This window comes from Heptranchias perlo, chromosome 1, assembly GCF_035084215.1.
Source record: "Heptranchias perlo isolate sHepPer1 chromosome 1, sHepPer1.hap1, whole genome shotgun sequence".
Taxonomy (NCBI): domain Eukaryota; kingdom Metazoa; phylum Chordata; class Chondrichthyes; order Hexanchiformes; family Hexanchidae; genus Heptranchias; species Heptranchias perlo.
Window position 1 is genome coordinate 116440524 of NC_090325.1, and position 12124 is coordinate 116452647.

The following is a 12124-nucleotide window of genomic DNA, read 5'->3' on the forward strand; positions in this document are numbered from 1 at the left end:
TCAGCTGCACAGATGGACAGTTGCACTGAACACTTGTATTTCCTCCTTGGTCCCGAGTAAACTATTGGTGCATAACCCACAGAATATACTTGATAGATATTGTGGGTATTTGTAATATATGACTATACAGAATAGCTATTTTCAATTGTGGGAGCAGCTGAGTAAGCACTGGAGGCGAAGGAAGCAAGGAGCATGGATTCAGATAGCTGCCAATCTACCTAGCTTTATGTCCAAATCAGCAACACATTCAGACAAATCCCTAAAGTGGGTTTTATTGATGCTAGCACCAATTCGGAGCTAGGTCATTTGTGGCAATAAATGGAGCTATGATTAAAGGCAAATATGGTTTTCTATAAATTACTTAAGGCTCCAGCACTAGGGGTCTCTCCTGCAAGACACTTCATCAATGTGACATGCTCATTAAAAATTCAGCAAATGAAAACTAGAACATCTAAACATATGGAACACCTTGTTGGCACTCACAAATAAGAACCAAAATTGACATTAAAAAAATTGGGTGATTCAGCTCCATTCAAGCCAGGAATAGTAACAGGCTGGCCAATTATCAAAGTGAAATGTCCTATTTATGTTCTCCATAAACATTTGTACTATAGAAGGCTTTGTTTATGCCAAGTTTTCTGAAATCTGAGCTCACAGCATGACAAACACCGGAAATTAATTTACAGCAGTGAATTAACACATCCATTGCCAGCTCTTCAAGCAGTTTTCACGTATATGAAGTAAGAGAAGCCATGGCCTGTGTGGTGCTCATGAAAACTGCTTGAAGGTCAGGGCACAAGTGGGATCTAATAATCCACATCTAGAAAAGAGAAGGCTGAGGGAGGACCCGATAGAGGTCTTTAAGATTATGACAGGGTTTGATAGGGTAGACGTAGAGAAGATGTTTCCACATGTGGGGGAGACCAGAACCAGGGGTCATAAATATAAGATATATTGAATAATAAATCGAATAGGGAATACAGGAGAAACTTTTTTACCCAGAGTGGTTTGAATGTGAAACTCACTACCACAAGGAGTAGTTGAGGCATAGGTACATTTAAGGTAATGCTAGATAAACACATGAAGGAGAAAGGAATAGAAGGGTATCCTGATAGGGTTAGATGAAGTAGGGAGGGAGGAGCCTCATGTGGAGCATAAACACTGACATGGACCAGTTGGGCCGAAAGGCCTGTTTATGTGCTGCACATTTTATGTAATTCTATGCAATACACATCAAGCAACATGTTCAAATTAAATGATCCCATACCTTTCTGGAACATATCCTGTAGGCATTCTGCACTCTGACTTAACACAGCCCAGATCTCCTCTTCCTCCAGGGGTCCGCCCCGAACCTCTAGGGCCTCGGCCAGTGAGACATGCATTTTACCTGATAATCAAAACAAAACTGGTAAGAGGTACACTGAAGTGTTTATATTGTTGTACTATGTATACCAAAAGATAGAACAAAACTTTAAATCCATAAATGGTTGCAGAAATTATATTCTTATATAATTTCACCCACTCTAAATAAACTAGAGAAAAATGTTAGGGATTGCATGAGAAATACATAAACTTAAAAATACAGGAGCAGGAGAAGACCATTCGTCCACCCATCTCAAGATCAGAGGAGCTTTTTTGAGGGCCTGGTCTGACCATACTTCGGTATAAAACCATATTCCTCTCAAAAACCCAAATCTCTTGAATGGACTCAATAGGTCGGATTTTGCTCTGAGCGGTGAATGAACGGCACCGTTCATTAGACTTGCACTTACCCATAGACTTCCCATGGGCTTTTGCACGGCAAGTTCCTGTCATCCACAGCTCAATATAGCGCGGTGCTCTCTACAGGGCATCTGAGAGGCGTTTGGAATCGTGCAAGAGAAAGTCTGATCACATGGGACAATAAACAAACAGTGAAGAGAAGACATGCTCACCAATTCAGCCAGCAGCCTTACAGAGAGGTGAGTAGAGTCTTCAGATGACCTCTTAAATATAGAAAGTTAGTTTAACTGTAAATAAACTTTTAAAAACTTATCTATATTGGAATCCTGAGTGGAAAAGGAATTACTTTTTTCCACACAGGCCTCTTTAAACACTTCCAGGACTCTTGATGTGAAAAAAATCTGACACCCGGCTCTCTCGGACTTTTTGTACAAATTTCTGACAGCTAAAACACCACCTCCAGCTGAATCCTCACTTAATTAAATATGCACAAACTTTAAATACTGGCAAGACAAGTTCCTTGCAGCAGTTCATACAGGCCCCAACTTTTTCTGGCAAGTTTAGATCCATATCTACAACGTCAGTGCAGGAACTTCACGCCATTCAATTCATTTGAATGGGGACCCAGACAGCAAGTTGCAGTTTTCACACAGCCTACTGTTTAGCCACGCATGTCGGAAGGCGACTTCCTGATTTCCATGTTTAACTGTGCACATGCGCTCGCCAGCATTTGCTGTCTGATTTGCACATAAATAACGGTAAGTGCTGTTAGCTTCACCGTTATTCTCACAGCAAATTTACTGTCCCATTTACTACACTGGTTGTATGAGGACACTGCACAGAATATGCATATTTAAGCATATATGGAGCTCTGCTTTCCCCAGTTGGACAGCAATGCAGGCAGACAGTAAGATGAAACAGAAAAAAGGCGTGTATGACAGATGTCAGGTTGATAACACAAGTGAGAACCAGGCAGAATATAGAAAGTTCAGAGAGGAAGTGAGAAAGGAAATAAGAGGGGCAAAGAGAAAGTATGAGAATAGATTGGTGGCCAAAATAAAGGGGAATCCAAAAGCCTTCTTACGGGCATGTAAATAGTAAACGGGTAGTAAGAGGAGGGGTGGGGCTGATTAGGGACCATAAAGGAGATCTACTCATGGAGGCAGAGGGGATGACCAAGGTACCAAATGATTATGTTGCATCTGTCTTTACCAAGGAAGAAGATACTGCCAGAGTCTCAGTAAAGGAAGACACAGTTGAAATAGTGGATCAGCTAAAAATTGATAAAGAAGAGGTACTTGAAAGGCTCGCTGTACTTAAAGTAAATAAGTCACCCAGTCCGGATGTGGTGCATCCTAGGTTGCTGAGGGAAGTAAGGGTGGAAACTGCGGAGGTACTGGCCATAATCTTCCAAACATCCATAGATATGGGGATGGTGCCAGAGGATTAAAGTTTTGCAAATGTTACACCCTTTCTCAAAAAGGGGTGTAAGGATAAACCCAGCAACTATAGGCCAGTCAGTGTAACCTCAGTGGTGGAGAAACTTTTAGAAATGATAATCCGGGACAGAATTAACAGTCACTTGGACGAGAGTGGATTGATTAGGGAAAGCCAGCACTGATTTGTTAAAGGCAAATCGTGTTTAACTAACCTGATAGAGTTTGTTGATGAGGTAACAGAGAAGATAGATGAGGGCAATACAGCTGATGTGGTGTATATGGACTTTCAAAAGGCGTTTGATAAAGTGACACACGGTAGGCTTTTCATCAAGATTGCGGCCCATTGAATAAAGGGGGCAGTAGCAACATGCATACGGAATTGGCTAAGGGACAGGAAACAGAGTAGTGGTGAACGGTTGTTTTTTGGAATGGAGGGAGGTGTACAGTGGTGTTCCCCAGGGGTCAGTGCTGGGACCGCTGCTTTTCTTGATATATATCAATGACTTGGACTTGGGTGTACAGGGCACAATTTCAAAATTTGCAGATGACACAAAACTTGGAAGGGTAGTAAACATTGAGGAGGATAGTGATAGACTTCAAGTGGATATAGACAGGGTGGTGGCATGGGCGGACAGGTGGCAGATGAAATTTAACGCAGAAAAATGCGAAATGATACATTTCGGTAGGAAGAATGAGGAGAGGCAATATAAACTAGAGGGCACAACTTAAAAGAGGTACAGGAACAGAGAGATCTGGGGGTATATGTGCACAAATCGTTGAAGGTGGCAGGGCAGGTTGAGAAAGAGATTAAGAAAGCATGCGGGATCCTGGGCTTTAGAAATAGAGGCATAGAGTACAAAAGTATGGAAGTAATGATGAATCTTTATAAAACACTGGTTCGGCCAAAACTGGAGTATTGTGTCCAGTTCTGGGCACCGCACTTCAGGAAAGATGTGAAGGCCTTAGAAAGGGTGCAGAAGATATTTATTAGAATGATTCCAGGGATGAGGGGCTTTAGTTATGTGGATAGACTGGAGTAGCTGGGGTTGTTCTACTTGGAACAGAGACAGTTGCGAGGACATTTGATAGAGCTATTCAAATTCATGAAGGGTCTAGACAGAGTAGATAGAGAGAAATTGTTTCCATTGGCGGAAGGGTTAAGGACCAAAGGACATAGATTTAAGGTGATTAGTAAAAGAACCAAAGATGACATGAGGATAAACCTTTTTACATAGTGTGTGGTTAGGATCTGGAATGCACTGTCTGAGGGGGTGGTGGAGGCAGATTCAATCATGGCCTTCAAAAGGGAAATGGATAAGTACTTGAAAGGAAAAAAATTGGAGGGCTATGGGAATAGGGCGGGGCAGTGGAACTAGCTGGATTGCTCTTACATAGAGCCGGCACGGATTCGATGGGCCGAATGGCCTCCTTCTGTGCTGTAACCTTCCTATGTTTCTAACCATAGTTGACTGCTTGCACCATTCTTAGGAATTAATCACTGGATGCAATATTGCTGAGGAATTAGACTCTAATAGTAAAACATTCTGGCTAATGTCGTGAGACCCCCTGGAAATAGCTTGTGTCTCCTTTCTCATCTCATGATTAATGTAAGGAATCTTACAATACCAGGTTATAGTCCAACAGTTTTATTTGAAAATCACAAGCTTTCGGAGGCTTTCTCCTTCGTCAGGTGAGTGTCGAGATTCATTGAAAATTACCGCATATATAGTCATAGAACAATGCCTGGTGATTACAGGTAATCTTTCCAACTGCCCGTTATCAAGGCCATCAAATTAATTGAATAGTGTTCAGACAGAGAAACCTTAGATACCCCAGACAACTGAATATACAAACGGCCAGAACCAAAGAAAGAGAGGGAGAGAGAGAGAGAAACATCCGAAAGGAAGAGAAAGAGAGAGAATGACCAGTTGTATTAAAAACAGATAACTTTTTTTTCCCCTGGTGGGGTTACGTGTAGCGCGACATGAACCCAAGATCCCGGTTGAGGCCGTCCTCATGGGTGCTATTCAATTAATTTGATGGCCTTGATAACAGGCAGTTGGAAAGATTATCTGTAATCACCAGGCATTGTTCTATGACTATATATGCGGTAATTTTCAATGAATCTCGACACTCACCTGACGAAGGAGAAAGCCTCCGAAAGCTTGTGATTTTCAAATAAAACTGTTGGACTATAACCTGGTGTTGTAAGATTCCTTACATTTGTACACCCCAGTCCATCACCGGCATCTCCACATCATCTCATGATTAGGTAATTGATTGGTATTGTATTTAAATGTAGACAATGAAAATGCAGACAAGCTAGACATTATCTGCTCACAAATCTAACCCCCAAATACTCCCAAGTGGTAGGAACAAATCTTTTGTTATTCCTATTCAGAACACAATACCCCAATGGAAACATTCTGATTGAGTCTTGACCCATATTGGGGGGGGGGGTCATTGGTGATTTATATTGGAGGATTATAAACATTTATATTCTGATCTAGATAATTCAGTGTATTGTGTTCAACGTATTACAATATAGTGGAACTTTCCTTAGCCAACATAATGGATGGGACTCCCCTCTCTCACCCTAGCCAACCCAATAGGAAAAGAGAAATTGACCTATAATTGAATACATAAATTCTGGTCTTGCATATATGGTACAGCAATACCCTAGATAAGGAATCAAAGCCAAGTACAGTTAAAACATCAATTGAATTATACTGCAATACTCCATGACTTTGTGCACTTCTAACCTTTTTTTGTTTTGCAGACAATGTACGAAAAAGGAATGGAGCAATTAATTTTAATCTTTCATTGTTGACCCATTTCCCCCCACCCAGCTTTCCAGGATAATTGGGACTGCAGCTATCCGTACACATACATTGTACTCATTAATAGTCATTAATTTAAGTGGCAAACTATGTTTGTGAGGAGGTAGAGGCAATAAGCAGCACTACTGCAGATTAAACTCAGCATCTGTAATTAATCAAAGCAGAGGAACTATTTCTTGCCAAACATATTTCAATCAAAAACTCTGCATTCTGCCTTTTATTACACCACCAGTTACGTTTCCACAGCATTTTGGCAAAATAAAGATGGGTTCTATTAACAACCCTGCCATACACTCCCACCTTGGAGTGAGAGACCTACTTTCTTTTCATTCCAATTACAATCGGCAACTTCTTGCAGATTTCTGCACTTTCGACAGTGGCATCATTAAGGAAGAAATTAAGCCTCTCTCTTCCCCCCGCGCCCACCACACCTCTTAATATATAAGTGGATCCATCACCGAGTGAAGGTGGCAGCATAACTGGACAAGCAACTTGGGGAGGGAATCAGTTCTAATGAATTTTACTATAAGCAAACGCAGTCCTCTAAAGCAGGGGTGTCCGAATTATGGCCCATGGGCCACACGTAGCCCTTCAGCCATGGTATTATGGGCCTTGAAGGCCAAGCAATCCAGTTGAGGTTTATATCAAGAGGGATTGAATAGAAAAACTAAAGAGTCAAGGTCACTCAGGCCACATTTGGAATATTTTGATCAATTGTGGCTCCTTACTTTAAGATGGTTTATAATAGCCCTGGAGAAAGTGAAACACAGATTTACCACAATGATACCAGAGCTGAGGAATCTGAGTTACAAGGCTAGAGTAACTAGGTCTATATTCTCTTGAAGTGAAGATTGAGGGGAGTATTTGTTAGAGGTGTTCAGAATAATATAAGGAATAGACAAAGTATTCCATTGGTCGGAAAACTGAAGACAAGAGCCCATGATCTCAAAATTAGCAATCGTTTGCTTAGAGGAAACTTCTTCACACAAGAGGGTTATCGGGATGTGGAATGTAGTGATTGAAACTAAATGGATTACAGCATTCAAAATGGTACTGCATAATTACTTTAAAAAGTATTAAAAGGTATGGGAGAAAGCAGGAAAATGGGACTATGTAAAATCAGTCCTCAAGAGAGGCTTAAAATCAACACAGCCATAAAGGGTCAAATTGCCTCCTGCTAAATTTCTGTTTTTCACACGTTTTATATCTTTTAATTGGTAGTTTATCCTGTTGAATTTTGTGGGCCTGTAGTCTTTGAAAAGGGCTCTTGTTAGCATTGTTGCCTCATTGGTGGATAAATCCTGAATCAGAACACCAAGATCTGTCAACATCAGCAACTCGAGATATATGCAACTTAGTGGGATCATGGATTGAATCTTTATATTGCATTAAGTAATTCTATGAGCTAGAATACAAAAACTAGTCAACAGGAAATTTATAGTGCAAGTAGGTTTCTTTGCCCAATTCCATACTGCTAAACTATCTCATCTACGTAGATTAATTTGAATTCAGTGCTCCATGGTACAATTAGGCTCCTATTGCAGCTACATTCTCCCATGGGTATTTGACAAAATATTTTTGAAATATATTGGCCCAGAATTTGCTGCCAAAATAATGATGAGGCTAATGGTGCTCGCCGTTATTTATGCGCAAATGGTACAGCAGCTTCAGGCGGGGGGCCTGAAATTAAATGCGGATATCCAAAAGTTGCCATCCAAGTTATGCCGCTCCGCCATTAGCTTTGCGGAAACGGCATCTCGCTGTCTGCCTCACCACTGAAATGCACTGAATGGCATGAAGTTGCTGTTTTTGCATGGTAGATAGGAACTAAACTCGCCACAGAAAGTTAAGTCTCATCATTACAGTGTTAAGTACCCTTTTAACTTTTTTTTTAAACAATGTGATAATTGTTAATTACTGCCAATCAACCTCTCTAGCACTGAAAATTAACCATTACAAGTGTGGAGTCTCATTCCTTCAGGTTTTAATTGTTGTTGGAGATTTTAAAAATGTAACATTTTTTAGTTTTCCTTTGTCTCTTTTTTTCCTCTCTCTTAATCCAATCTTTCTTACCCTCTCTTTATTTCTCTTTCTGTACCTGATTTGACATTGAATTCACCCACTCTAATTTACACTTGCTTCTCAGTCCTTGTGCAGTTTATTTCACAATCTTTCAATCTGATTGGTTAAGGAGATATATAGTTGCTTGCCCTGTTCACTCAGGTCCCAGATGCTCTGTTTCCCTCACTGCGACATTACCAGCTCACACTTTCAGCAACTTGCCATGCAAAAAATTTAAAAACCTAAACGTCCACGGGCAAGTCTAACTAACGGCAGTCGCCATTTGATGCCTTGCTACGCAAATTATGGCCCAATAATTCGGTTCACATTTTATGTTCAATATAAATAGGACTGCTGCAAAGCTTCAATTGCCAGCTGGCAATTCTTTGTTTCAGCGCCACCTGGACTCAGCCCTCAACCTGGATTTTTTTAAAATTTTGAAATCACATCCCACTGCTCCAGATGCTGTAACAGACATCTGCAGGGAGATTATTGAGGGAAAACTTCTGGGACTACGATTTAGGATTTTTAAAAAAAATGTGTGTAGTGAAGTTAAGGTGAATGAAAAGATGGTTTGGATTGTATTACTGACTGAAGAGTAAAAATATGTCCTATGGTTGGTGTATATATTTTTAAAGTTTGCAGAACTGAAGTTGAAATGCACTTCATCATGTTTTCTGCAACATCCAAAATAACTGTCAGGCTCCAATGTGTCTGGCTGGTCCCTTGATCTTGTTTAATTAAGATGAGGTAAATTGTGAATTTATGCACAGCATGAGACACAGTTCTGGAGTGCATTTGATGTTTTGGCACCCATAGCTGAACCAAAAAAAGAGGTCCCTGCTGAAGTTCTACATCAGCATTCTATGCTGTTTTTTGTAACATAATTAATTTTAAAGTAATATTAGGACTGATAACATGATTTCTGGGTGTCCCCAGCAGTACTGATAGGCAATTCTGGCATCAAAAAAAAGTTTTTGGCTGTTGCAGGGAAAATGATCTTGGATTCATCCCAGAATCCTCGAAGAGGATATTTTCCAAGGCACCATAAAGTCACTGCAGGTGCAGTTTCGGCAAGAATTCTTAAAATCACAAGCCTATTTCTACTAATGAAAAATATCACAGCAGTTTTATGCTTTAATGGATTTTCTACATTGTATTGTTCTCTACTTTGTAGTGAATTATAGGATATTCTTTATGCTTCATTGTGCTGTTCAACTGCCATCTTGCATTTATTATTTCCACAATTCAGAGGAGATCGAAGACATAGTGCAAGCCTCCATAAATTCCACTACACAATTTACTGCAATTGGGGTAATTGCTAGGGTGCTGTAACCTCAAAGAGCAGAATATGCAAAATGTACCCTTCCAGTTCATGGAGACAAGGTTTTTTCAAAGAGAAAACTCTACATTAAAAAGTCCAAATTTTCACTTCAGCTATGTTAATATAAACAAATATATACTGTTCTAAAGCAATATCAACCTGCATTTATATAGGGTCATTAAAAACATCCCAAGTCGCTTCAAAGATGTAAGGAAGCAACGGACGCCAAGTCAAAGAACGAGCTATTAGGAGGGGTAACCAAGAGCTTGGTTGAAGAGATGGGTTATAAAGAGGATCATAGGAAAGTGAAATGGAGCAGCGGAAGGGTTTAGGAAGGGAATTTCAAACCGCGGGGAGTCAATTCCAAAGCAGTGAGAGGTCTTTTCCCATTCCTCGCCTGAAAGTGCCAATTCTTGCTGGGGACACTTGTGCAGGTGCCAATATCCCTCCGGTACTTGATTTTCCGGATAAATACTCAATGTGGGTCAGGATGCAGGCTGCAGAGTTTTTGATGAGTTGAAGCCTGTAGGAGGGAGGCCAGCTGGGACAGCATTAGAGAAACCAAGCCTCAAAGATATGAAGACTTATAGACTAGAATTTCTGTGGCAGAATATCTGAACAATGATAAAGAGATGGAAGAAAGCATAGTCACGGAGCAGAGATTAGGAACATTATTCTGCATTAAGGAATGGCTAAACATTGTGTGCTCTGGAATGGCAGACTGGGGATTAAATCTGGGATCATCCTGGATTGTATAGTTCAGTGCTACACCAGGAGTGCACTTACCAAGTGAACTAATGGAAGTAATAGTAAAAACAAATCTTGAAACACGGATTGGTGCTTCAGTATTTTAAACCCAGGTCTTGTTAAGCGTCTTCACTCATCAAATCCATCTGGTTTAAAAATTGTGGAAAAATCTGTTTGAGCTTTTGTAAGTTTCCATCATTTTTTTTTATAATTTCCAAGAAGCAGATGCTGTAGCAGTGGAGCACTCTGTGTGTTTGTTTTCCACAAAGAACTTTGTCACATATCATGCTGAGTTGCAAAATTATTTGCAACTTGATATGTAAAGGTCGAGAAATATTATCCCCATTTTTGATTAAATTAAGCATGGAATTCAACTGTACCCAGTGTAAAAAGTTTTTTGGAACAGGATGCAATTATGATTTCATGCTACAAAGTGTTAGTCTGATCAATCAGCAAAATTAAACGGGCGGAATATAGTGGCAACTTCCGCTTATTAAGTAAACAAACAATAATGCTGTCACAAAAATGTTGTTTCTTATTTTCTGCACTTTGCGAATAACGATTTTAGGAGGAATTAAACTTCTTTCCTTGGTTGATTTTCTGTATAATTGTGGCTAAAATTGGCTGTGGGAGAATACGCAGCTGTTTTACTCCAATCATCATAGCAGAGCCATAGACAACCATAATTACTCGTCCCATTTAAAATGTGCACAGATGTGAGTCTAAGATAGAAGGCATGCCATCCATACCAAAAATTTACCAGTTTTATGACTTTCAACGGGACATGCACCGTTGGACAGTAAGGGGCAAAGAGGGGGAGGAATTTTTGAAGTGTGTTCAGGAGAACTTTCTTGACCAGTACGTTTTCATCCCAACGAGGAAGCAGGCATTGCTGGATTTGGTTCTGGGGAATGAGGTGGGCCAAGTGGAGCAAGTGTCAGAGGGGGAACATTTAGGGAACAGTGATCATAGTATCATAAGGTGCAGAATAGCTACGGAAAAGGACATGGACCATTCTAAAGTAAAAATACTCAATTGGAGGAGGGCTAATTTCAGTGGGATGAGAACAGATTTGGACCGGGTAAATTGGAATCAAAGGCTGGCAGGCAAAATTGTAACTGAACAACGGGCGGCCTTTAAGGAGGAGATAGTTCGGGTATAATCTAGGTACGTTCCCACGAGGGAGAAAGGTAGGAGAACCAAAGCCAGAGCTCCTTGGATGACAAAAGAGATAGAGAGTAAGATGGAGCAGAAAAAAGGGACATATGACAGATGCCAGGTTGATAACACAGGCTGAATATAGAAAGATCAGAGGGGAAGTGAAAAAGGAAACAAGAGGGGCAAAGTGAGCATATGAGAATAGACTGGCGGCCAATATAAAAGAGAATCCAAAAGTCTTCTGTAGGCATGTAAACAGTAAACGGGAAGTAAGAGGAGGGGTGGGGCCGATTAGGGACCAAAAAGGAGATCTACTCATGGAGGCAGAAGGCATGGCCGAGGTACTAAATGAGTACTTTGCATCTATCTTTACCAAGGAAGAAGATGCTGCAAAGTCTCAGTGAAGGAAGATGTAAGTGAGATAACGGATGGGCTAAAATTTGATAACGAGGAGGTACTAGAAAGGCTAGCTATACTTAAAGTAGATAAATCACCCTGTACAGATGGGATGCATCCTAGGTTGCTGAGGGAAGTAAGGGGGGAAATTGCAGAGGTACTGGCCATAATCCTCCAAATATCCTTAGATACGGGAGTGGTGCTAGAGGACTGAAGAATTGCAAATGTTAAACCCTTGTTCAAAAAAGGTGCAAGGATAAACCCAACAACTATAGGGTAGTCAGTTTAACCTCAGTGGTGGGGAAACTTTTAGAAACAATAATCCGGGACAAAATTAGCAGTCACTTGGACAAGTGTGGATTGATTAAGGAAAGCCAGCATGGATTTGTTAAAGGCAAATCGTGTTTAACCAACTTGATAGAGTTTTTTTGATGAGG

General features: G+C 40.5%; 1 protein-coding gene across 5 annotated transcripts in view; it reads right to left on the bottom strand.

Annotated features, from left to right (window-relative positions):
- Positions 1-12124, bottom strand: part of ptpn13 (protein tyrosine phosphatase non-receptor type 13) — a 265922-nt gene that overhangs the window by 236566 nt on the left and 17232 nt on the right. For all 5 annotated transcript variants that reach the window (XM_067990460.1, XM_067990453.1, XM_067990445.1 and 2 more), the window contains exon 2: positions 1268-1387. In XM_067990460.1, the coding sequence (XP_067846561.1) occupies positions 1268-1382 (115 nt within the window). In that variant the 5' untranslated portion in view covers positions 1383-1387. The remainder of the gene's footprint in view (positions 1-1267; positions 1388-12124) is intronic.